Genomic DNA, 27,010 nt, shown 5'->3' with positions numbered 1-27,010 from the left:
ATTAGTGGCAAAATAAATTCATATCACTGTTAAGTGACTGGCATGAACACATGAGCTGGGTTCAACCTGAAGGCACCCAGTGCTCTCCTACACCAGATGACAGGGTTTGTTTTCAAACATGTATTTTGTAGGAGCAAAGAATTTCAGTGAAATTCACAGAAGTGGAAAGCAATAGGCGTGAATTTCCCTAACAAGGTGGTCACGGCTGTGTGTGTGTGTATTTGTGAATGCTTTCTTCTTCATTAGACAGTTCTCTACCCCTTGCACCAGAGGTGAAATCCAGCAGTTTATGACAGGTTCTGGAGAACCAGTAGCGGAAATTTTGAGCAGTTTGGAGAACCAGTAGCAGAAATTTTGAGCAGTTTGGAGAACCGGCAAATACCACCTTTGGCTGGCCCCAGAGTAGGGTGGGAATGGAGATTTTGCAATACCCTTCCCCCAGGAGTGGGAATGGAGATTTTGCAGTATCCTTCCCCTGCCACACCCACCAAGCCACGCCCACAGAACCGGTAGTAAAAAAAAATTGGATTTCACCACTGGTAATATCTTGAGATAATTTGGAATTGTGCATATCAGTGTATCAATGTACATTGGTCAGGCTGCTATTTCATGAGAGTCCCAAGTAATTTCTCCAGAAATGTAAATTACACACATCTCTGCAAGCAGTGCAAAACTATTTTGTCTCTCCAAAATAAGGGTGGGTGTAACTGCTCCATTTTGATTCCAGAAAATTATGGTTAGAAGAAGCAGCAGCAATAAAACGCTACTAAGCTTGGCTTTTGTCATTCCCAGCTACTCTGACAGTGTTGTGTCTGGGCTGCGAAAACCCAGATGGCCACCAAGAATGAGAATTTGCTTTTTCTCTTTGGCGCCACCTAATGGTTATATGGATTGTTGCAGCTTTGACACCGTTAGCCCTATTTTAGCTTGCGCTTCATTTCATCAGGAGGAAAAGGATTTTTAATCGGGGCAACGCCCTGATAACAAGTTCCGCTTTGTGATTTTTAAGAGCTCTATGCAGCACAGTCCGTAAAGCAGAAGCTGTAACTAGTATTTCAGTGCCTTTTTTTTTTTTTTTGGCTTTGCTCAGCAACAGCCTTTCTCCATATATGAATCAAGCCAGTCTGCCAATTAGAGCAACATGTCTCTGTATCTTGCCTTCCTGCTTTGCAGCAGAGCCAATGAGTGAGCAGTTGGGAGCAGACGAGAGGTAGAGGAAGACCCAAGGTCTATGGACAAAGGTGGGCTTTCCCTCCAATCTGGGCAAATCACACTGCAAAGGGGTAATGTGTGTGCGTTTGGGTACAAGGAAAGGGGCAGGAGATGGGATTTGTGGTTTAGCTGAACCTGGCTTGTCCCTTGAACGAACCTTGAATTATTGCTGTAGCAGCAAGGACAGAAGAAAAAGTCTCCCCCACCCTTCTCTCGCTCACACACACATCTACCTAAGAGCTATTTTTAACCACAGTTCACCATTACTCAACAGTGGCTCAATAAGGATTTACCAACATAGCTGGAAAAAGAACTTGTTGAACCAGTTGCTGTTGTTGTGAACTGTCTCAGGGAGATTACTATCGAGCAAGGTTGAACTGTTGGGGAGTGCTGGGTGGGGGGAGGAAATGAGGACTTCTGGCACCAGATAGATTGTGGACTAGGTATTTATCCTGACCGTGCTGCTTTAAATCAGCGTTCTAGTGCAGCAGACACCGACCGATGGTCCATGGACCCACTGGTGGTCCGCAAGAAAATTTTGGTGGGCCACAGAAAAATTATTTGCATTTTTTATATTGCACTAAATTCTCAAACTACGGCCCCTGGGACGGATACGTGCAATGAACCTTTCTGTTGCTGCAAAGAGTCTCCCCCTTTGGGGTCTTTTTGTGTGGGTTGGAGGGGGGCAGAAATTCTGACTTGGGGTCTGCTTCGGCCTCCTGGTGCGGGGCTTTGGGTGAAGGCTGGAGGGAAGCGCCACTGATGGTGAAGAGCCAGAGGGCCTTGTTCCAATGGACTGCATCATGGCCTGGAACTGGCTGACCATCTCAGCCCGCTGAGCCTCCAGGCGCCTGTACCTGGCCTTGTATTCCCACAGGTCTTCCCTATGCTCAGTCCTCAGTGAGGTGCTTCTGCTGAGTCTCCTTCTCAGTCAGATCCAATTTGAACTGAGCCAGCTGTTTTGCCAAGTCTTTCTCATGGTGGCTGCTTAGCTCCAAAAACTGCTTCCTGTTGGGGCACTAAGGAGCCTGAGCAGGGAAGCGAGGAATGGCTGGGAAGGGAGGGGCGAGTAGAGGCTGACGAGGTGCCCCTCGATGTGAGTCACATCAACTTGGCCACTCCCACCTAGCCGGTCATTAGGCAGATCATATTAGTGGTCCGCAGAATTTCAAATTATGAATTTAGTCGTCCCTGAGGTCCGAAAGGTTGGTGACCCCTGTTCTAGTGGGATCTTTTGACTGGATGCAAACACATGGATGCATACGAACACACAGGGGGCAAGGGATAGCCAATACTTTGGCTGATCTTGAAAAAGTGAAGGAGGATTGGAGCCGATTTCAACTTGGATGGAAGTCAACAAAAAAATAATAATTCCAAGGCTATTAGTTAAAAAATATGTCAATAGGAACCATGGAAAATCACTTCCATATGTTTGTTGAGGAAACTACATGGACGTACCCAAATGTTTTTAGGGGCCAAGTTCAACTTGACAGGTTTCACCAGATGAATAGAATAGAATAGAATAGAATAGAGTAGAATAGAATAGAATAGCTTTATTGGCCAAGTGTGATTGGATACACAAAGAATTTGTCTTTGGTGCATAAGTATACATAAAAGATAGTCATCATAAATACATTCATCATGAATGTAAGATACATCACTTAGTGATAGCCATAAAATACTAAACAAGAGATGTGTGTACATATGTACACACACACACACATTAGCATATAGATGTATACAGAGATTGCAAACATCTCGGAAGAACCAAACAAGGGTTTACCAAGGAAATTTATTAGAGTTCATTTGAGAGTGGAAACTTAACCACAAGCTCTCCAGAAGCTGAAGCAGATGCCAACACAATGGCTTCTAATTAATGTGCATTATGCTTAGCCATCGTTTCTTTGGTTTTGACTCTTGGGCAGTCTGCAAGCCCAGCTATTTCTCACACACCAGCTCCTTTATTTGGTAAACCATGGATTATGGTTTAGCTTGATACAAGAATCCAGAAAGAGATGACAGTAACTTTATAAGGCAGCCTTTCTTGACCAGATGTGTGCCATAGATGATGTTCAGCAGCTCCCATAATCTTCAGCCAGGCTGTTCTAAGTCACAACAGCTTCCTCTAAGGTTACTATCCTCCGGGAGGGTTGTTTGACAGGTCTCATCATGCAGTTAGTAATGCCCGCTGATCGTGCTCACGCTAGAGATACTCCAATGTTCAAGACTTTACACTGGGGAAGTCTGTTTAGCACAGGAGTCTCCAACCTTGGCAACTTTAAGACTTTGCTGGCTGAGGAATTCTGGGAGTTGAAGTCCACAAGTCTTAAAGATGCCACGGTTGAGACACCTGGTTTAGCAAACCATTTTCAGAAACCAGTTCAAAATTAAACGGTTGACAAGGTGACCAACATTTTTACCATGAATACACTATAATATGATAAATGCATAATAAAAAACATTTGTAACTAACATTTTATATTATAATTATGCTTACATGCCTATTAATTATTTAAATGAGTACTTTTCCATTGAATAAATAAATTTATAAATAAAATTATACATATTTGGAAATTATTAAATAGATAATGAATTAATAAAATGTGAATTATTGTGCTCACCTGTGTATGATTGAATAGAATAGAATAGAATTTTTATTGGCCAAGTGTGATTGGACACACAAGGAATTTGTCTTGGTGCATATGCTCTCAGTGTACATAAAAGAAAAGATATGTTCATCAAGGTACAACATTTACAACACAATTGATGATCAATATATCAATATAAATCATAAGGATTGCCAGCAACAAGTTATAGTCATACAGTCATAGGTGGAAAGAGTTTCTCTGAATTGAACATTCAGAGAAAGAAGTGAGTCTAATGCGTGTATGCGTGTGTGTGTGTATGCCGTGTCGTGTTTCGGTAAGAAGTAAACAAAGTAACTTGCGCACGGCACACTCTCTCAAGCCATTTCTCCTGTGCGGAGTGCATGCATCTCATAATCGCGTCTCGCCGCACTGTATCAAGCCTTGACAAATCGTCATGTCAAATACAAATATGTCACATCACACGCAACGGATCGGATCGGCATTGATTGAATACGGAGATTTCCAGATTAGTCTTCAAATATCGAAAAAGAGGACATGTAGGAGGACCCTTTTCGAGAGAGGACAGAACTTACAAAAGGAGGACTGTCCTCCCAAAATAGAATAGAATAGAATAGAATAGAATAGAATTTTTTATTGGCCAAGTGTGATTGGACACACAAGGAATTTGTCTTGGTGTATATGCTCTCAGTGTACATAAAAAAAAGATACCTTCATCAAGGTACAACATTTACAACACAAATGATGGTCAATATATCAATATAAATCATAAGGATTGACAGCAACAAAGTTACAGTCATACAGTCGTAAGTGGACGATTGGTCACCTTATTATACATTGATGAGCACATCAATTTGTTTGCACAGACTTAGGGTCGGTAGTACATTATCATACATATTTCTTTTAAAGGAAAGTGTAGTTCCAGGATGGCGAACCTGTGGCACGTGTGCCACCTGTGGCATGCAGAATCATATCAGTGGGCACGTGAGCTCAGATCCCATACGCATGCGCGCCCTGGCCAGTTGATTTTTGGGCCTTCTAGGTCCACCGGAAGTCAGGAAAAAGGCTGTTTCCGGCCTCTGGAGGGCCTCCGAGGGGGTGGGGAAGGCTGTTTTCACCCTCCCTAGGCTCCTAGAAAGGCTCTGGAGCCTGGGGAGAGTGAAAAACAGGCCTATTGGGCCCATCATGCCAAAAGCGTGCAAGCGAGGGGGGGGGGTGTCTCGCACACATGCATGGGGGTTGGCACGCATAGAATTATGGGTGTGGGCACATGCGCCCACAATCCCCCCGTAATCCCCCCACTTTTGGCAGGCGATGGCAAAATGGTTAGCCATCATTGGTGTAGTTTATTAAATTTCAGCTGCCTAGCTGCACAAAAGCTTACTGTTGTTGTCACTTCAGTTCCTCCACTACCTACCACACACTGCGTATGTGAATCAAGTTTAAAAAGAGACATCACCTCACAGAAGAACTCGCCCGTTATAAATATCAGCTTCTTAGAAGTCAAACGCCCCACATCGAAAATGGAAAGGAATGATCTAATTTCCACATCCATCCTGCTCATTCAAGTAAACAGGCATCTGATACAGGGCCTTCTATCTTGTCCTGGCCTCTGCTTTCAGGGTCAGCCTGCTCTGTACAATGGATATATGGGCCTGCAAAAGACTGGTCCTTCCTAAGGATCTGGTTTCTTTCTTTCTTTTTCTTTCTTTCTTTCTTTCTTTCTTTCTTTCTTTCTCTTTCTTTCTCTTTCTTTCTTTCTTTCTTTCTTTCTTTCTTTCTTTCTTTCTTTCCTTCCTTCCTTCCTTCCTTTCTTTCTCTATCTATCTATCTATCTATCTATCTATCTATCTATCTATCTATCTATCTATCTATCTATCTATCTATCTATCTATCTATCATCTATCTATCTCCCTCCCTCTCCCACACACACACACACATATGAAAAACACCAACTAGCTTTTGGCTGGGAAGTTTGGGAGTTGAAGTCCATACATCTTAAAGATGCCAGTGTTCAGCATATTTTGCTTCTGGAAATTCTGTGCAAGGAGCTAAATTTTGAAGAATGGAAAACTACACTTTTACTACACTCTCTTGCAGTTTTTTTTTTAAATAACACAGTAACTTGGATTGTTGAACCTTAAAGGGGGAGTATAAATACTGAACATAAAACAAACAAACAAAATAAAAAAAAAATGTTAGAAGGGGACTATCCTAAGGGTTAAATATCAACTTTCCCGAGTGCCAAATAAAGCTAGGTGAAATATGCACAATTGTGTCATACAGTGATACCATGTATTGGTGGTTCATACTTAGGAAAAAACAGCCTTACTTAGGAAAAAACAGTGGCTGAATTCACAAGATGCTTTTGATCTGCTTACTCAAAATATTCATGTTTTGTAGTCACACCACTGTCCAAATAGACAGGGTTTGCACAACACACTAAGCCACAAATAAATCTAACCAAGTTTAGCTTCTGCAAAACAGCTGCTAGATCTATAACTCAGCTTTTAAGTAGCTGAACATATTGCATGGACTCAGCCATGGAATAGTTGCTATTTTTTGCTCTACACGGAAACCCTGCAGGAAAAGTTTCCAGGCCTGGCTCTGGAGAGGCTCATCTACAATAAACGAGGGGTGGGGTGGGGTGGGGGGAAATAAACTTTATTTCTTTTTGCGATTGTCTTCTTCAATTTTCTTATCAATTCATTATGTTCTGTACTGTGAATTCTTGGCTCAATCATGCAAACAGACAAACTGGAACAGACCATTTAGTATCTTAAAAATATGCGAGCTTTCCTTTGGGAAAAAAATACTTCTACAATGAGTGCTGGCAATGAATACATGTGGCATATGTGCAGTGCCTAATGAAGTGTGTACCTATAGACTTTATTCTATATAATCTTGCTGTGAATGGTCCAAGAACATCTGTTTTTCATCGTTTCAGTTCCAAGCTCTAGGTTCTCTCTCACTTGAAGCAAGAACCAGGGAGTGGTCATTGGCTAAGCACCTCTTGGCCTTGAGAAATCTCTAGTCGGGAACCAAAGAAAACAGGATGTGTAACTTCTAGAGCAGGGGTGTCAAACTTGATTTCATTGAGGGCCGCATCAGGGTTGTGTTTGACCTCGGTGTGTGTGTGTGGGTGGGTGGGCATGGCAAGCTCGACTTCGTGTCAGGGGCGTCTGTGGTGGCCCGAGCGCTCTGCCAGCAAAAACTGGTTCCCAAGTTTGCGATAGTTCTAGATACTTTGCTACTTTGGAATCGTTTTTTTTTTTTTATTCAAAAAGTTTTTATTAGTCAAAAAAAGGTTTATACAAATACATATCAGGTATGGTAAATTTTCATTTTTCTTATCTAAAATAAGAATTTTACTCAAATTTTTTAACACATACAACAGCCATATGGCAAGCAGGTGACACGAAGTAGCTAAGTTTACAAATTTTAAATACGTAATAAAGAAGAGTCAAGAATAAACAGAATATCGTACAAAAGAGAATAAGGAAAACCAACACAATCCCAAATATCTTTATCACTTCCTAGTTTTGGATCTCAGAACTCTGGGTTCAGCCTGACCCAACTCCAGGGCCGCAACAGCGGCAGCCGCTTCTGCCCCATGATCTATAACCTCCCCTTCTTCAATTCCTGGGTCATCTGATTCCAGGAGGGCTTTGTGTTCCTCCACATAGGCCGTAGCCTCCGCAATTGTACTGATTTTTTTCGTAATGCCCTCCCGGAAAATCATCAATCCCTCTGGCATCAGCCATCTGAAGCCCACTCCCTTCTGGTACAATTTGCTTGACAAAAAATAATATTTCTTTCTTTTTTCACGTACCTGTCTGGGAATCTGCCTCAGAATGGCTATCTCCCTGCCCCTGTAAATCAGTGCCCCACTCCTATGTTTTCTAAAATTTCATCTCGTCTCTCTTCTCACAAATTTGACATGAACCTCTCTGGGAACTGCATGCGTGCGTGCATATTGCAATTAACTCTATAAACTCGATCCACATCCCAATTCATGAAATCAACACCTCTCCCAAGAAATTCTCCCAACAATTTAGTCACAACATCTCTCAAGTCTTCTTGGTCCACTTCTTCCAAATTTTGAAACCTAAGGAAATAAGACATTTTATCCATCTGTGGTCAAGCACAGCATTGCCTGTCGTCTCCTCTCTTTTCTGCACTGCCGCATCTCACCCTCAAACCTTCCACTTTCTGCTTGTTTTCTGCTGAAACTTGTTGAGTATCCTTTAAATCCTTTTGGATAGTCACAATTTCTGCTCTTATTTCATCAATTTCTTGTCCATATTAGATAACTTTTCCAAAATTCTCTCCATCTCTCCAGCAGTTGGTCTCTGACCTTTTGCCATTAAGGAAAAAAAATACAAAATCCTCAGGCAGGCACAGTATCCTTGTAATTTCCTCCGGATCCACCAGGGGCACTCACAGGAGCAACGAGTCCAGAGTACAGTTAGTCAACCAGGAAGCCGAAGGAAGTGATGTCATCAAAATTCTCATAGTGAAGGCGGAAGCTGGGCGCCACCACTGTTCCCCAGAAGGAGGGGCCTCAAACCTTCCCTCCTAAATTTCTCCATCACCTCTTCTCTCCAGAGCTCCACAAAACCGGTAATCTTCTTATTTTAAGTTCTCCTCTCTCCAGAATAACTCGTGCTCCTTCCAACCGCAGGGGAGAAAACCCCCGCACTCCGGAGCACTCCACCACGCCACCGATATTCCTTCCCTTCTCCTCCTCAATTCTTCTCCGTTCCTGTTCACCACCAGGCTGCTGCAGTTATAAATCCAATGCCCGGTGTCACGGGCACAGCGGCAAGCGGCGACCAAAATAATGGCGCGGCCTGTGGCCTCGAACCCCGCCAAGCCTAGGACGCGCCAGCATCGGTCCCCACAGTCCTGTATGTCGGCTGGGAGACCCCTGGCGAGCCGTCCGTGCGGCAGGTGTCCTTTTCGGAACACCTGGCCCCTGAGGGCCTCGGCGGCGGCCGGATTCGGGCGCTGGAGGCAGGAGAAGCCTTCCAGACGTCCGTTGCCGCTGGACACCGGAAGTCGTCCGGAATCGTTTTTTTAAATTCAAGCTAGAATACAAGGTTACCATCAATTAAGGTCTGCAAATGAAAACTCCAGGGTGGTGTTTTATGATTTAATACGTTTTGTTATTTCTGCTCTCTTTAACCTGTACGCCCAGTTTGCTTATTGCAATCTTACCCATAAGCACCACGTCCATCTCTTTGAAAGGACAGCGTTTGGACTCATCAGTGGGACAAGCATCTTATGCAGTTCCAACACCAGAACTTCTGAAGAACATCTGTTTTCCAGACCATTTTAAGAAAGACCTGAAGGATGGGGAATAGAAATCAGTACCCTGGTGTCCATTGCCGCTTCTTGGCTCTTTCCTTCAATCTCAAGAGGATGACCTGCTTCATAGAGCTTGAAAAGCCCAGTTAAGACCTCAGAATTGGGCAGAATGATCACACTCTAGAATTTTTTTCTCTTTTAATGACCCTATAATCCCTTGCATCGGGGTGGAGTTGAGGCCATTGAATGGAGCTGAGCATTTACTGGCTGAACGCCCTTCCTGATGCCTATGCAGAGTTCACAGCAGGTATTTTCCCTTTGCACACAGAGAAATATCTGCTGCTGCCCGAGGACCGAACTCTCAGCCTCCTGATTGTGAGGCGAGAGCTTCACTCCTAAGCCACCATGCGGCTTGGTCACACTCTTGAATTAAGGGGCACTATATTCCTTTAATGATTACCCCTCTATATTTTTTAATCTTCTGGATGACTCTCACACTTATCGTTTCTTTGTAACCGGACAAGTCAGCTACTAGACAGTACAGTTGGAAGTGTATCCAGCAGACAGCTATTTACATGCATGCCATCCTTTCCCAATGAGCTCACCGCCCTAATCCTGCTATAGCATGGGGCAGACTGCAAAGCTAAGCAATCACAAAAAGCCAGCTCTTGCTGGCTAATGCAACCCATCCTGTCACTGGACGAGAGAGCCAGGGAGCTGCCAGTTGTGTGACAGGTGAAGAGGAGTATACCTTAGCTCAGGCATGATGGGAACTGTAGATTTATTGGTTCAGAACTTATGGAGATGAAAAAAGTTAATCAGGAATAGATTTCTCCCCCCCCTAAATAAGTTGTAGTTCTTTGCTCTAATTCCTGGATTCTGAAGATGTTAAGTAGAGTAGCAATTATGATTATATACAGATTTCTTTAAAAGTCCCTGACTACTTTGTTGAATATTACTATAAAATGATTAGCACAGAGTAGCAAAATAAACAAACAATTCCGTTCAATTAACATTAAGCAAGCATAAAATGGGCTTTAAAAAGTTACTGGGTTTTATGTTAATTCATGTGAATTTAAATAGGCATAATTTTTCAAACAATTGGCACCAGCTAAAGAAGCTTTAATGATTAATGATTCTCTTCTGCACAAGATTAAAAGAGGATTTAAGTCAGGGCAATATTTTCTGCTCTCATTATTTGGTAAAATAGCTTAAAATGCCTTTTCCTCTAAAATTCTATGTTATTCCAAGCACCCCAATATATTACCTACTTGATTTCGTATTTGGCAAGTTTCCTTCAATTATATACAGTGATAAATAGATTAGGTTGACCACAGAATATTAATAAAAACATGAGAGATGTTTAGACATACCCAATTTGGAATATTATTTTGTTGCTATGAAAATGAAAAATGATTACATATTAAAATAATAATTAAAGGATAAATACATCCTCCCTCTGGATTTGATTAAAGTGATACTGTTTCACCTGAATACAAAGACATTAATTATCTACTATCTCAAAATCCTCAAATATTATTTAAGAAGTCTGAAAAGGTAGAATCTATTAATAGCACCTGATATTTTCTTATTCTCCAATAATTCCCTTCTCAACTATGAGGATAAATTTACTCAGCACAAGGAATGGGGATTTTCTAGAGCAGAAGATTATGCTGTTACTTCGAATATACTTTGCAAAAGGATTGGTCACAAGTTTTAAATTGGCTACAAATAATCCAAGTTCAGTCATTCTTATACAAACTCTCTAAAGCTCATCAATTAAGACCATTAATATTTGAACAATGACGTACATCAACTTCATTTAATGCCAAAAGAACTTTGTCAGTGATAAATAATTAGTTAAAAATGATATATCCTCTTGAAAGTCTTTAAAAAAAAACTCTTGAGACACTGATCTGAAGTCCAATGAAGCTTGCTCAAACTCTTTGCAGTATGCAAATTCCTTTTAAATCTGTTTCAGCAAATCATCAAAAAGTGAGGAAAAAAAGAATTGATCAAGGTAATAATCCATAAATGGCACAATGCTCCATTTAAGTGTATTTATTTTTTGGACTGTGTTAGTGATAATAAACACAAATGGAAACAGCCTGAAGCAACTGTGAAAACAAGTAAGCATCCAACATTTCATTATGAATTCTCATTTTGGTTTTTTATCCACAATTCCTTAAGCATATAAATATAAGAAACAGTTCAACTTTTTTTGTTTGTCTTCACAAAATACTGGAAAGCTAAACTCCATTTTTCAGAGGTATTTAAGCGTTATAAATGGTTTTTGCTAAAAAGGTAACCAAACAACAAGTTTAGAAAACTTTACAATGAAGGATACATTATATTCAAATGGTGTCCTTTGTTAACTACATTAACCATTGCCATCATCTGTAAAATATTCTGAACAGAACCGTTGGAAATAATTAAAATGCTGGCATTTCTCCTTAAAGTTATGCTTCAAAATCCTGTTTTTCTATTTCAATCTATTTTTAAATTTTTTATCTTTGTTCGTGAGAACAGAGCTCCTTAATTCTAAGACATCAACCATTTGCACTAACTTCCCACAGAAAGATTTCAGGGGTCATTCTTTTTTTTAAGAAACAAAAAGCAAAAACAAACAAAACCACCAAAGCAAATCTCATAAACCTTACCTGCCCCTTCCTGCAGTTAGGATGCACCAAATATGCCATTGCACTTGATATGGCAAGGAACACGTATAAACAGGCAAGAATGTCCCTAGGTTGAGGCACCTGTTAATTACCTGAGTGCTGCAACGTAGCTTTCTTAGCAACAATACAGAAGTGAGCTTCCTGCTTCAGGGGTGCATTTTAACTTCCCAGTCTAGTCTGCACACACCTGGGATTTTGTGATGGTCTGCCATCAAACTCCCATCAAGCTACACCTCTGCCTAGGTTTTCTGACCTCAACTATAGTAGCCTCTATGCAATCACCCGCTATGACTAGGGACAAAGAACTGTCACTGCTAACCAGTGGTGGGTTTCAAATTTTTTTACTACCAGTACTGTGGGTACTGGTAGTAAACCACTGCTCTAGGAATATGTAATACCAGTACTGTGGGTGTGGCTTGGTAGGCATGGCAGGGGGAGGGTACTGCAAAATCCCTATTTCCTTCCGATCAGCTGGGACTTGGGAGGCAGAGAATAGATGGAGGTGGGGCCAGTCAGAGGTGGTATTTACCGGTTCTCCAAATTACTAAAAAATTCCGCTAACGGTTCTCCAGCACTGGTCAGAACCTGCTGAAACCCACCTCTGCTGCTAACCTATAATCACTCTAGGACCATGACGAACTTATGGCACGCAGAGCCATCTATCTGGGCACACAAGCTGTCTCCCAATTCACCTGTAGCTGCACATGTGCACGTGCCCCAGCTGGTGTTTGGGCCTCCAGTGTGCATGTACGCAATTCAGGTGACCCAGCTGGTCTTCGGAGCTCTCCTGTGCAGGTGCGAGCATTTGTGCGCAAATGCACAGATGGCATTTGTACCAATGGTGAAATGTAAAATTTGTTACTACTGGTTCTGTGGCCATGGCTTGGTGCTGGGGTAATGTGACTGGGAGGGCATGGCCTTTTTTCCCCCCCCACTTTTAAAAGCATTTTTTCTACAACCTCTTTGGACAAAGAGGTTGTAGAAAAAATGCTTTTAAAAGGCTCTGACGATCCCAGCTGAGCTGCGTGATCATCAGAGGCTTTTTTTTTTACTTTTAAAAGTAGAAAAAAAAACCTTCTGATGATTGTGTGGCTCAGCTGGGCACAGGGGTTAGGGAGTTTTGCTACGGGTTCTCTGAACCACCTGCTACCATCGCTACTGGATCGGGCGATCCGGTCTGAACCGGGAGCATTTCACCCCTGATTTGTACGCATTGTTCATGAAAAAACCATGCACATGCGCAGATGGAACTGCGCGTTAGTGCGAATAGCGCGCACGCAAGCGAAGTGTGTACCTGTTCGCGCTAGTTCGCACCTGTTTTACTCGGCGAGTAAAATGTTTGCCACCACTGCTCTAGGAATATGTAATTTCTTTTTGATGGCCCCCACAATTTACCATATCACACAATTTTTCTTCATTTGGTTGGCAAAGGTGGGGACAGCTACTCATCAGTTGTGGACGTCCTGAAAGAGTAAGGTGATGAGGGTATGGATTTCCCTCAGGAACTGTCATTTATGCCCTTCTATCATACTTGCGGCTATCTGCTTCATTCATGAAACATCACTCTGGGCCTGGGGCGTGTGTGATGGGAAGAATGCTGATCAGGAAATGTCACTGTCAAGCTTTGGAAGCTTCATAAGCCAAACTGAGAGACTTTTCAACTGTAGTGCTGGTAGGAAACAATTCAGTCTATTAAAATCCCAAGAAACTTTTGCCATTTTTTTTTAAAGCAATAACAACAGTTACAGAGATAGGCGAAGAAGATTTAACAGGACACAACAAACAATAAATCCTAATTATTAAAAAAAAAGTTTTTAATTTGCTACAGACAATTCCACCCTAACACCAAAGCTCTTTGTGTTTCATGAGGATAAAAAGGTAAAGGTAAAGGCTCCCCTCACACATATGTGCTAGTTGTTGCCGACTCTAGGGGGCGGTGCTCATCTCCGTTTCAAAGCCGAAAAGCCAGCGCTGTCCGAAGACGTCTCCGTGGTCATGTGGCTGGCATGACTCAATGCCAAAGGCACACGGAACGCTATTTTTTCTACTTGCATTTTTATGTGCTTTCGAACTGCTAGATTGGCAGAAGCTGGGACAAGTAACGGGAACTCACCCCGTTACACGGCAGCACTAGGGATTTGAACCGCTGAGCTGCCGACCTTTCGATCGACAAGCTCAACGTCCTAGCCCCTGAGCCACCGCGTCCATGAGGATAGCCATGCCTAAACCAGGCCCAAGTTCAGAGAGAAAGAAAATAAAAGCTTATTTTGTCTGGGCCAATCCAGAAAGCCACACACAAAATATCCAAAACAAAATGCTGCTGCTGTAAGATTCCCTCTTCCCCCAGATGCATATTTTAGCATGTCTTTTGTACAAATAACTTAATACATTCCAGAAAGAACAGTATCACAGCAAAGCACCCACTTTAATGCATGATTGAACTGTCACAACGAAGGGGGGGGGGGAAGAAACACACCACACACCTAAATTGTTCCAGAAATATCATTCTCTTCTTAATTGAGTGGGGTGGGGGAAAGATTGATAAAAAAACAACCCTACTTAAATCTCTATGGATGAATTCTTCCTAAAAATATATATATATATATTTATTAAGTATAAAAATTAGGTTCTATTTAGTATGCTCTTTCTTAGGCAGTGGATTCTTACCAGAAAGAGCAAACAAGATTAAAAAAATAAATAACCTGAAGTACAGCGTCAATTTCTGCATGCTTCCCAGTTCAAAGTTGTCTTCTTTTTTTTAAAGAGATGGGCATCAGAAAATCAACAGCAGCACAGGTTTTTTTTCTCTTGATTTATATATAAAAAGGTGATTAATTCATCTCAAATTGCTGGGTGAGGCATTTCTTTGCAATGATTTTCTTCATTCCCCCCTCCCCCCAATTCAATCAGCTTGGAGCAAACTGAAAACACACTAGCAGCTTCTCATTGCTTTTGAACACTTACCATGCCCCAGAAAATTCAGCCAGGGATCAGAGCTGAAAAACTCATTGAATTCTTTTCATTTCTACCTTTATGGGCATTAAGAGTTCCCTCTTAGCACTTAAAGCCGTCTCATTTTCTTGCCAGCCCCATAAACCTGACTTGAGGGTGGTCTTGGTGACGTTTAGACGAAGTCTCATTCGTCATCTTCAGGTTTCAGCTTTGTGCTTCTGGGAGCAATTGCTCCCAGCACATTGCTCCCAGAAGCACGAAGCTGAAGCCTGAAGATGACGAATGAGACTTCGTCGAAACGTCGCCAAGACATTTCCAATTTTACGCGGGAGAAAACCCGAATAACCAAAGACCTACATACAAACACCCGCGAAAACCTCAGAAAACAAATATATATATATATATATCTCAAGATTTCAGAAAACCTGTCCTCTAGTTTCAGCATTTCCCCCCGAATTCCTTTTATCCTGCTGCCAGGGAAGTCAAAATGATTTTATTTTTCTTCAGAAAAACTGCATAGATGTACACTTGTTACTAATTCGCCTCATGTACCTGAAAAAGTAATTTTTAGCCTGCTTCCGATTCCCGATATCACTCCAAATGGAAGGATCTGTCGAACCGGCCTAAAAAGCTATGCTACCTAAAGAAGCATAAAAAACGTGAGCAAAACACTAATTTGTAACTGCTGGCTTCCATACGAGTATATTCAACTATAGTGCCAAGAAACTCTTGAATTTTTAGAAGCTGGAGAGAGAATTGCTGACTGAAACTCCGTTCTCAATTTATAAACCTGTGAGAAAAAGTCTCAAGCTGTCCTTAAGAATTGAGGGGTAGACACATCCCCAATTTCATTTTAAAAAGGCTTTAAAAATTGCTTTAAAACCGGCTCTCGCCACTTTAGGTCTCTTGTGTAGTACAAAAGCAGAATCCTGTAAAGGATCCAATCAGCAAGGAGGCCCTTTTGCTTCATCAGTCCCCAAGGCAGTGATGGTAAAAGTGGCTGGAGAGAAATATCGGAGCTAAACAGGGCTTGTTCTTGAGCTTGGAGGACCAAACCTCCATATCATTCTCATCACTGTACTATGACAGAAAGAGGAGGTTTTATAAACCAGCACTGGGGCACTCTATTGATTAGCCAACCTCAACGGATTCTGTCACATGCACAAAGAGTAGCAATCCATGTGTGGTTCTGGAACCATGGGGTTTTAAACCCCAGACATCTTAGGGCAAGAGATCTGATGAATTTAAGGGGAAGTTATTGCCCCCGATTTCTCTGATTTTTTGCCCTTGGATAAAGTTGCAGCTTGCTTCAGGAGCTCTCGGTTCTTGGCCTGGCAGGGAGAAAAGGAAGAGAGGTGTGAATAAAATGTGCATTTCGGTATGCTAAACCATGATTAACTACCCTGGAGTAAGCCTAAATGGCTGGATTTGCATACTGCTAATCTGCGGTTTAACACTGCTATGGTCTCTTAAATCAAACCTGATTTCTGATGAATGAAGGCAAATACAGATATCCTAGGACTGTGATGGCAAACCTATGGCATGCGTGCCAGAGGTGGCACACAGCGCCCTCTCTGATGGCACATGAGCCATTGCCCCAGTTCAACTCTGCTGTGCAGGCCTCCTACCAGCCAGCTGGTCTTTGGGTCTCTGCTGTATATGCACGGGGTGTGTGCGGGGAGAGCGCACGCATGCAGGGGAGCACGTGCTCATGCAGGGGGTGCATACCTAGGGCCACACGCGCATGCAGGGGGCCACGCACACATTGTATTTTGGGGGTTCGGGCGTCCTTTTTGGTCCATAAAAGGTTAGCCACTGTCCTAGGATAATGTTGGAGGATCCAATCTAGCTCAGTCACCAGGACCAGAGGTTTAATCTTCTGAGTTTTTAGACTCCTACTGCAGCCCATCCTCAGGGAATTTCTCATTCTGGTGAGAGAGAAGTTCTCTGAAGACGGGCTCCAGCATGAGTCCAAAAGATTGGAAAATTAAACCTCTGGTCCTGATGATTGACCCAAATTGGATCCCGATTCCTAGTGACCGCAGGAACAAGCCCATGCTGGCTGGGGAATTCTGGGAGTTGAAGTCCACACACCTGAGTTGCTAAGACTGGAAACACTTTCATAACACGGGACATTATAAACCACAATGGCTGGGTTCATGCAGTGCATTGAATATCAAGCCAAAACTGAGGAAAAAACAACAACACGTTTTGGCACAGTGTGGTGTAGCAGCCAAGCCTACTGAATCATATGAATACTCATTAAAAAGTCCCTTAATGAAATCAAGGTTACCTGCAAATGTTCTGTAACTTCCTTGTGAGTTTTTTCCATCTGGTTCATTTTCACCCTCATTTGGGATTCCTGGTATTGCAGGTCAGCCTTCAGTTCTGTTATCTGCAAACCAAAACAAAGAAAATAGGGCTGCTGAGATACATTTGCATTGAAGTGATCTAATATAACTTGTCATCCCTCCCCAGGGGAACCGACTAAGTCAGTTCCAGGCTGAAGAATAACAGGGGGTGTTTTATTAACCTCTTAGTATTTTTTTTTTTGAAAACTGAAAACAGGTATCTAGCCTAAAAGGTAAAGGTAAAGGTTCCCCTCGCACATATGTGCTGGTCGTTCCCGACTCTAAGGGGCAGTGCTCATCTCCGTTTCAAAGCCAAAGAGCCAGCGCTGTCCGAAGACGTCTCCGTGGTCATGTGATCGGCATGAATAAACGCCAAAGGCGCACGGAAGGCACCTTCTCACCAAAGGTGGTCCCTATTTTCCTACTTGCATTTTTTACTTGCTTTCGAACTGCTAGGTTGGCAGAAGCTGGGACAAGTCACGGGAGCTCACCCCGTTACGTGGCACTAGGGATTTGAACCGCTGAACTGCCGACCTTTCGATCGACAAGCTCGGCGTCTTAGCCACTGAGCCACTGTGTCCCTTGTATCTAGCCTTGTTGTTAGTTGCGAAGTCATGTCCGACCCATCGTGTCCCCATGGACAACGTTCCTCCAGGCCTTCCTATCCTCTACCATCCTATCTAGCCTATATCCTATCTATCTAGCCTATATCCTACATCCTATCTAGCCTGTATCTAGCCAATTATAGTGGTGGGATTCAAATAATTTAACAACTGGTTCTCTTCCCTAATGATTTCTTCCAACAACCAGTTCACCAAACTGCTCAGAGAGTTAACAACCGTTTCTCCCGAAGTGGTGCGAACTGGCTGAATCTCACCACTGGCCAATTCCCTTCTGATATCTTTCAGACCGGCAGAACACAAGCCATTTCCTTGTCTCTTTTAATACTACCATCCTATTGAGAACAATGGACTTAAAAATTTTAAACACTAGAAATAATTATGAACATAGTATCTGATGGCAGAAAAGTGGGGGGGAAAAGAAGCGGAGTTTGGATTGGTTTGTTTCTCAAAAGTGCCTTAGTTCCATTCCTCTAATCTGTATTTTGGAGCGATAGTGAAAAAATAATCCATTTTGTTATCACTTTCCGGGAACTGAATATTGCCTCTGTCCTTGGGCAGTGCATCCGTGAAATATGTGCCTAAGACATGACGGAGCACCCACACAAAAAGTTAAGAAGTAACAAGAGATAAAGAAATGGCTACAGTGGTGAGATGCCTGTGTATTTTGTTACAGTAAATCATTTTTCAAACACATGAAATATACTAACACTGGAGCCTCATCCTGCTAAATGTCCACTGAAATAATAACACTATATATTTAAAAAGAAGAAGAAGAGGGAGAGGAAGAAAAGAACTTCAGAAGAATGATCTTATCTTATACTGGATATTGACGACTATCAGCACTATTCTAGCCTGTATCTATTTGTTATTTTGAGTTACTGTCCAAAGAAAGGACATGTTTGCTTTTTTTTGCCAAACCAGGCAGATAAATATGTCAGCCAGAATATGTACCATTTTTGAGTGCTGCATTCCCATGATTCTACTGAATCAATTAGTGCTGATTTCAATCCATAAACCTCTTTATGGATGGGTGCCTGGTTACCTGCAGGACCACGTCAACTTAACTCAAGTCAACTTCAATCATGCTGGGACAAGTAGCGAGCTGCCCCCCATTTTTGCAAAGCCCAGAAGTGTTATTCCATGATGGGGCAGGACCTCTGAAATTATCTCCCACCGGAGATTCATCTATCTCCAAAATTGTCTTCCAGAAAAAGTTGAAGTTACAATTTTTCTGAGGAGCTTTTGAGGCCTAATGCCATGGATTGTGTTTAGGGTTTATTCTTAGTCCTGTGATTGCAATGCGAGATAGATACTTAGATACCTGGATGGATGGATGGATAGATAGATTAGATAGATAGATAGATAGATAGATAGATAGATAGATAGATAGATAGATAGATAGATAGACAGACAGACAGACAGACAGACAGACAGACAGACAGACAGACAGACAGATATATAATCAGGATTTTTTGGGTGTATTATATGTCCTAAATAGAGTGATATGGTAGCCTAGAGGTAGAGCTCTCGCCTCACAATCAGGAGGCTGTGAGTTCGATCCTAGGTAGAGGCAGGTATTTCTTTCTGGGCACAATGAGAATGTATCTGCTGAACAAAGCTCTGCATTGGCGACAGGAAGGGCATCCGGCCATTAAACAGTCGGCTAGCAGCTCCATTCAGTTGCCCAGACTCCATCCCACAAGGGATTATCGGGTCTTTAAATGATGATGATGATGATATTAAATATTCCTATTTCTTTTTTTTTTGGATATTATTTACAACTTCTCCATCTTTCCCATACTATGGAGGACTATCACGTTTTGTTCATGTTCAAAATGAGATAGTTTTGGTCATCTTTTGTAATTCAGCATTTCAAAGCTTCTATTTTTCTGTCATTTTGGTCCCTGTTCGTATTTCTACCCCATAGAAAAGAACTGGCAAAACACAACCCAGTGTTTTGTCTACCAATAAATTCCAGCTTTAAACATCAAACACGTTTACTTATTTTTTGGACAATGATCTTGCCTGTTCAATCCTATTCTTTTTTCCCCCACATCGTGATTTCATCAGTCATTTCAATCATCTCACGCAAAGTGATGATTTAAGAGGAAACAGGGAAAAGATAAAAACCAACTTCAAATGAAGCTAGGCTCCTGGTAAATTTATGGACAAGCCCCACATTGTTTTCTTGGCAACAATATAGAAGAACAGATAAAATAGTAATAAAAACGATCGAGGGAAGAAAGGAAACAAAGACATCAAAGGAAGATTCCCCTCCCTGAAACGTGCCCTCCTGGGTTTCGACCGTGACACCAACCTTGACTCTAGGGCAGGGATAAGGGTGTGACTGTTGTCATTTGTGAGTCACTGGCGGCCACTAGGCACAAGAGATTGCTGGGATGTGAGACCTTCTTTGTGAGGTTGGGCCAAAGGGATCTGTGGGGATTGCTGTGCACTTACCTTCCCTCCCTGCACTGTAGCAACATCCTTGCTTGTGCTCCTGGACTTTGACTGGGCTAGCAGTGGAGTTCCCCAGATTTATGGTTCTGGAGGCTTAAATCTGCCTTCTCTGGGCCAGGGAACTGAAGTGGTGCAAAAATTAATGGCCACTGTGCATCTCCAACACAAGGGTGAAATGCTCCCGGTTCGGACTGGATCGCTTGATCCAGTAGCGATGACGGCGGGTGGTTCAGAGAACCAGTAGCAAAAATCCCTGCCCCCACCCCATGCCCAGCTGAGCCATGCGATCATCAGAGGGTTTTTTTTTTAACTTTTAAAAGCATTTTTTCTTTGTCTGAAAAAATGCTTTTAAAAGTAAAAAAAAACCCTCTGATGATTGCGCAACTCAGCTGGGATTGTCAGAACCTTTTAAAAACATTTTTTCTACAACCTCTTCGGGTGAAGAGATTGTAGAAAAAATGCTTTTAAAAGTTAAAAAAAGAAGTTGGCCATGCCCACCCAGTCACATTAGCCCCCCACCAAGCCACGCCCACCGAACTGGTAGTAAAAATTTTTTACATTTCACCACTGCTCCAGCACCTCTGTTGTGCAAGCTGCACCGATTCCAAATTTTATTCTGGGTAGAATTCAAGGGGTTGGTTATTACTTTTAAGCCCTACATGGCACAGAGCCAGGTACTGGAGGACTGCCTCTTCCTAAGGATATTCATCAGTCTTATCAGGTCAAATAGGATGGGCATGTTCCTATTCCATTTCCTTAAATGGTGCAATCTTATGGGATTTAGGAAGTGTGATTTTTTTTTCTGTGACAGCCTCTACTTATGGAACACCTTTCCTCTGAAATTCGGCAGTCCCCCATCCTCCTAGTCTTCCAAATGTGGAACAGGATGAGAGTGATGAGAGTACTTAGTGATGGACTGCATGTGAAAGTTTAACTTTGGTGCTAGGTTTTTAATGTTTATTGTTTTAATACTAGATAGATAGATAGAATTCCTCAGTCAGCAGCATAGCTGGGTTATAATTGCTTAAGGTTGAGAAACACTGGCTTAGAGCAGTGGTGGGTTTCAAATTTTTTTACTACCAGTTCTGTGGGTGTGGCTTGATGGGCGTGGCATGGCTTGGCGGGCGTGGCAGGGGAAGGTTACTGCAAAATCCCCATTTCCTCCCGATCAGCTGGGACTTGGGAGGCAGAGAATAGATGGGGGCAAGGCCAGTCAGAATTTTTACTACTGGTTCTCTGAACTACTCAAAATTTCCGCTACTGGTTCTCCAGAACTGGTCAGAACCTGCTGAAACCCACCTCTGGCTTAGAGTCTCATTGAGATGCTAGAAGATCCTGACCCCTCCTCTTCAAGTAACACTGGGTGAGCAGGACAGCAATACAGGAGAGTCTGCTGTAAAGCAAAAGGAGCTCCATGGGGTTACCTTTTTTTCTTTCTCCAGGATCATCTGATCCTTCTGGTGCAGCATCTTCTTCAAAGTAGCTACTTCTTCCTTCAGCTGGGCTATGATGACAAAATGATCGGTGCCAGGGGAATCCAAGGCGAGATCTGGAGAAAAACTGAAAGAGACCACTGGAGTGACTTCACTGTGCTCATTACTATAACCCAATATCCATCGCAATGGATCCATGAACAAGGGAGAGTTGGACCCATAAAGCTGTAAGTTTGGAAAGTCACCCTTGAACACTGGGCCCTATCTAGCAAAATGAAAATTCAATGTAGAGAAAAGTGAAGTCTTAACACTCAGGCAAGAAGAGCCAAAAGTACACAAAGCTAACCGGAAACATTTTTATTAGGAATCTTTACAAGACCATATGCCAAAGAAATAAAATATTTGATTCTACATATTATAACAGCTGCACGAATAACTTATGCACAAAATCGGAAACAGGAAGAAATAACAACAGATGAAGAAGTGATAGGGGAAGTTTTAAAAGTGTGCCGAAATGGAAAAGCTAACAAAAGAAATTAAAGAGAAAGAAGAGACAGATTATTATACAATCTGTATGAATGGCTTGATACCATTGGTATGAATGGTATGAATGGCTTGATACCATTCATACCATTTATACCATACCAGGAGAAAAATAAAGAAGAAAAATAAAGGGGAGAAATTAGAAGGTACAGAATGTATTAGGAATGTATAATATGTAAATAATAAATATGTAAGAATCTAGAAAAGTAAAGCTATTAATATTAGATAATTTAATGTAAATAAAGAAAAGGGGATAAGAAAGAAAATAAAATAACAAATGTGATATGGGGGAAAGGCATAAAACTGAGAGAAGACCACTAAGAAACGCTGTTTAGAAATAGGAAATATTTATATGTTATACGCTGTGTATCTGTCAGATTGTGTAAAATAAAAAAATAAAAAAATTGAGAAGAAAAGCCAAAAGTATACATATAGAGTGGGTGAAACCAGGCTTAATAGCAGTTGAGGGGCTGCCACAGAGAGGAAAGGGGTCAAACTATTTTCCAAGGCACCCAAAGGCCAGACAAGGAATAATGGATAGAAACTGATCAAGGAGAGATTCAACCTAGAAATAAGGATAAATTTTCTGACCATGAGAACAATCAACCAATGGAACAGAAGTTGCCTTTGGAAGTTGTGGGAGCTTCATCACTGGAAGCTTTCAAGACGAGACTGGACTGCCATCTGTCAGAAATGATGTACGGTCTCCTGCTTGGGCAGAGGATTGGACTAGATGATCTATAACAGGGGTGTCCAAACTACGGCCCGCGGGCCAACTGCGGCCTGCGGGTCAGTTTTTATTGGCCCGCAGCAAATTCTGAAAATATAATTGAATATGGCCCGCCGCCTTCACCATTCTGCCCGGCTTTCCAGGTGGGGTGGCCTGGTGCAATAGAAGGTTGCGCAACGTCTCGGGTCAGTTTTTATTGGCCCGCAGCAAATTCTGAAAATATAATTGAATATGGCCCGCCGCCTTCACCATTCTGCCCGGCTTCCCAGGTGGGGTGGCCTGGTGCAATAGAAGGTTGCGCAACGTCTCGGGTAAAATATGTAATAAAAATCGTAGATGGCTCCTGTTTCTGTACGTGACTCTTCCGTCCCGGCGCGGGGCTGTTGCAAAGAGGGTTGGGGCAGTTCAGCCGCCGAGCAGCAGGGGGAGCTCGCGCAGCAACGGAAAGGTGGCGCCTGCGTAGCTGCGCCGCCAAAATGGGCGACTCTGAGGATGAATTTCGGTGGCGGGATCCGCTGGGGCGGCGGCGGGGGGAAGCGGCGCGCGGGATAGGCACAGGCGCTGCTCCCGCCGCCCCCCCGTCCCCCCGGAGTGCGGACTGAAGCGAGGCGGTGCCCCTCGGCTGCCCGGGAGGAAGAGGCAGCGGGAGGCGGACGGAGAGCCGCTGGTGGTTCCGGCCAAGTTCCGCTCGGAGGCCGGGCCAGGCGGGAGGCGGCCCAGGGCTGGTGAGTCAGGCGGGAGGCGGGGAGTGGGGGGGAAGAGGCTGAGGGGATCGCCGCCTGGGAGCCACTGACTGCCACCTGCTCTCCGCCTAGAGACGAAGGGCCACGGGAGGCCGCCGCCCCCGCTGCTGCTTCAAGGGCCGGAGGACGCCAGCCGCGGACTCAAGGTCCGGGCGGCCCTACTGCTTTTGGAGGCCCCGGCCGCGCCCCGCACGCCCACCAGCTGCTGGAAAGGGGCCCCGGCTAATGCGAGGCCGGGCTGGCTGTGGGAGCTGAGCTCGTTGACGGGCACCCCGGCCGTAGCTCCTTCTCCGGGCTCTTCTCCGGGGTCCTCCCTTCCCCTTGGGGGCAGCTGAGCCGTCGCTCTTTTGCGGCGTTTCTGTCCCCGGAGCATCCCGAGGCCGAGTTCGCCTTCAATCCAAAGGACAGCATCACTGCTCCCACTGAGAGCAATGTTCTTCACATTATAGGTGAGTTAGAAATACACACAGTAATCATGTGTCAATATGTCACCTCTTGTGTGTGGCCCGGGCCACACATGAATTTACTAGGCTGTTTGTTGTCCAGCCGCATGCCTTTCTGAATAATTATATTTAAAAATATTACATTAAAAATCAACATAACACAAACACACACGTACACAAACATAGAGATACACATGCACATATATATAACTCACACACATATAGTATACTTAAGCCTAAACTGTGCATAGGGACTACCCAGACGGCTGAAAAAAGTGATTTCTGACAGGTTCTCACACTTTTGACTGGTCCTCACACGTACAACTATCTTTACATTTTGCACCCTATCTTGTAACCGTGGTGAAGAGAAGCAGTTGTGAAATGAGTGATATGGTTGTTAAAAATGCTGCAATGGGCATAAATGTGAGGATGGTCATAAGTGTGAGGACTGGTCAAAAATTACTTTTTTTAGCCCTCTGAGTAGTTTCTATGCCCATAGCCACATCCACTCAGTCACATGAGCAGTTAGCCACGCCCACCAGTCACATGACCACCAAGCCACACCCCAAAATAAGCCACGCCCATTCCCCCCCCCCCCCGGTGGCCCGGGCCTTTGCTTATTTTTCTGTATTTGGCCCTCACTCAAAAAAGTTTGGACACCCCTGATCTATAAGGTCCCTTCCAACTCTTGTTAATCTGAAATCTGAAATCCTGGTTGCCATCCATCATTGAGTTTTAACGCATTTCTTAGGGCATAATTTCCACACCTCTTATTCAATTGCTTCAGAGAGCATCATAAAAAAAAATAATAACATAAATGAGTTGTGCTGTTCAGGCCCATGTATGGTATCTGGTACAATCTTTTATTTCAACATCTGCTCTAAATAGAGAATCCTCTTCTCTTCTCAACCATTGCTTCTGCAAAGCAAAACTGTGTTTTGCATTTCTGTAACATGAGGTTAACGTTTCAGTGACGCACAGCAAGCTGCTGCAACTCTTAACAGTCTAATAACATAATCCTGAAACTTGATGGTCTTCACAAGACTTCATAAACAGGCATACTGAGTTATATGCATCTAGAAGATGCAGTAAGGTTTCTGGTGAGGATTAAGAGTGGTTTCAACGTCTTCAGGGAGCAGAGACAGTATTTCAGCAGAGATCAGCACCCGGAGGCACCAAATTCTCTCCAGACAGAGAACGGAACAACCCATTTGACTCCGGACAGATGCTCCTATAAGTTCCATATTTTTCGGAGTATAAGATGCACATTAGTTTTTGGGGAGGAAAAAAAAAATTCTACCTCTGCCTACCAGAATCCATCGGTAATCATCATTCTTGCAGCAAACAGCCTGTTCAGCTTCAGTACGTTATCGCCGCCTGATTTAGCACGAACAGCTGATTGGCGGTTGGATCGGCCTCCCAGAATACTGCCAATCAGCTGTTCCAGGCTGTGGGGATTGCTAGAGCCCATCACCGCCTCCTCACGTCCCATTTTTGGCCTTCGTGCGTCGCATTTTTGGCCAGTTCCAGGTGGCGGGGAACAGCGGTGGCGAAGGGCGGAAATGGCTGGCAGGCGGGTGGGCGGGGCTTTGGCAACATTTGGTGTATAAGACGCACTGCAATTTTCATCCACTTTTGAGGGTGGGTGGGTGGAAGTGCGTCTTATAGTCCAAAAAGTACACTAACTGCAAAACTGGAAGCTTTTGCAATTTGGTTGTGAGTTGAGTGGTTGGGAGGTGTGGGATTCCATCTAAGTTCACAGCTGTGGAACAGTAAAAAAAATGGGCAAAACAACCAGCCAATCTGCATTTCTTAATCACATGTTGATATAATTTCTGTACAGTCTGAGAGAGATTCCTTTTCACAACAGATAAGGACTTATCTTAGTGATTTTTGGCAGAAAGCTTAACGAGGGATGATATAAGTAACTTTAAATCGGATGAAGGGGAAAGTTATCTGGAAAAGATGAATCTTCCTATACAACTGCATTGCCAAAATCCTACCTGAATTAAATAATCTACTCAGACCTTCTGTGGGAATGCTGCTTGCTTTGCGCTAAAAGATTCCCGATAATGGGTTGAATTTACAAACCAAACTTATGAAGATAACTTGGATAGACTGAGTACTTGATGGTAACCATGGAGATGCAAATATGACATGTGTTTGCAATTACAGCTTTAAAAGACATAAGAGTGACTGAAGTTTGTTTATTTATTTTTATTTTATTTATTTATTTATTTATTTTGTCACAACAGTATATATAAGCATAAGCATGAAAGTAACTATATAATATATAAGCATATATATGTATATGTATATGTATATGTATATGTATATGTATATGTATACCGGCACCCCGGTACAGTCAGTTGCAGCTGCGGCTGACTGTTGGGGGCGAGTTACTGGCCCCGATGGAAAGGATGCGCAACTTGGGTGTTCTCCTGGATGGACGGCTGTCCTTTGAAGATCATTTGATGGCCGTCTCCAGGAGGGCTTTTTACCAAGTCCGCCTGGTTCGCCAGTTGCGCCCCCTCCTAGACCGGGGTGCCCTATGCACGGTCACTCATGCGCTCGTCACATCTCGCTTGGATTACTGCAATGCTCTCTACATGGGGCTCCCCTTGAAGAGCATCCGGAGGCTTCAGTTGGTTCAGAATGCAGCTGCGCGGGTGATAGAGGGAGCCCCTCGTGGCTCCCATGTGACACCACTCCTGCGCAGACTGCACTGGCTACCTGTGGCCTTCCGGGTGCGCTTCAAGGTTTTGGTTACCATCTTTAAAGCGCTCCATGGCATAGGGCCGGGTTATTTACGGGACCGCCTACTGCCACCGACTGCCTCCCACCGACCCGTATGCTCTCACAGAAAGGGACTCCTTAGGATGCCGTCCGCCAGGCAATGCCGACTGCCAACACCCAGAGGAAGGGC

At 43.3% G+C, this 27,010-nt stretch overlaps 1 protein-coding gene across 4 annotated transcripts in view; it reads right to left on the bottom strand.

Moving 5' to 3' along the window:
- Positions 1-8,736: 8,736 nt before the first annotated feature.
- Positions 8,737-27,010, bottom strand: part of FAM76A (family with sequence similarity 76 member A) — a 41,215-nt gene continuing 22,941 nt past the window's right edge. Inside the window, exons 7-10 of one of the 4 annotated variants that reach the window (XR_009156605.1) lie at positions 21,617-21,752; positions 17,052-17,153; positions 15,311-16,089; positions 8,737-13,475 (exon numbers count right to left, since the gene is read on the bottom strand). Coding sequence is in view for 3 of the 4 variants with exons in the window: in XM_058195777.1 (XP_058051760.1) it covers positions 16,003-16,089; positions 17,052-17,153; positions 21,617-21,752 (325 nt within the window). In the remaining variant the exon portion in view is untranslated. Of the gene's footprint in view, positions 16,090-16,788; positions 16,946-17,051; positions 17,154-21,616; positions 21,753-27,010 lie in introns of those variants that run through there. The other 3 variants (XM_058195777.1, XM_058195779.1, XM_058195778.1) reach the window with 3 other exon arrangements.

This window comes from Ahaetulla prasina, chromosome 10, assembly GCF_028640845.1.
Source record: "Ahaetulla prasina isolate Xishuangbanna chromosome 10, ASM2864084v1, whole genome shotgun sequence".
NCBI classification, from domain to species: domain Eukaryota; kingdom Metazoa; phylum Chordata; class Lepidosauria; order Squamata; family Colubridae; genus Ahaetulla; species Ahaetulla prasina.
The sequence above is the reverse complement of the archived record's forward strand: the minus strand, read 5'-3'. Positions and strand labels throughout refer to the sequence as shown.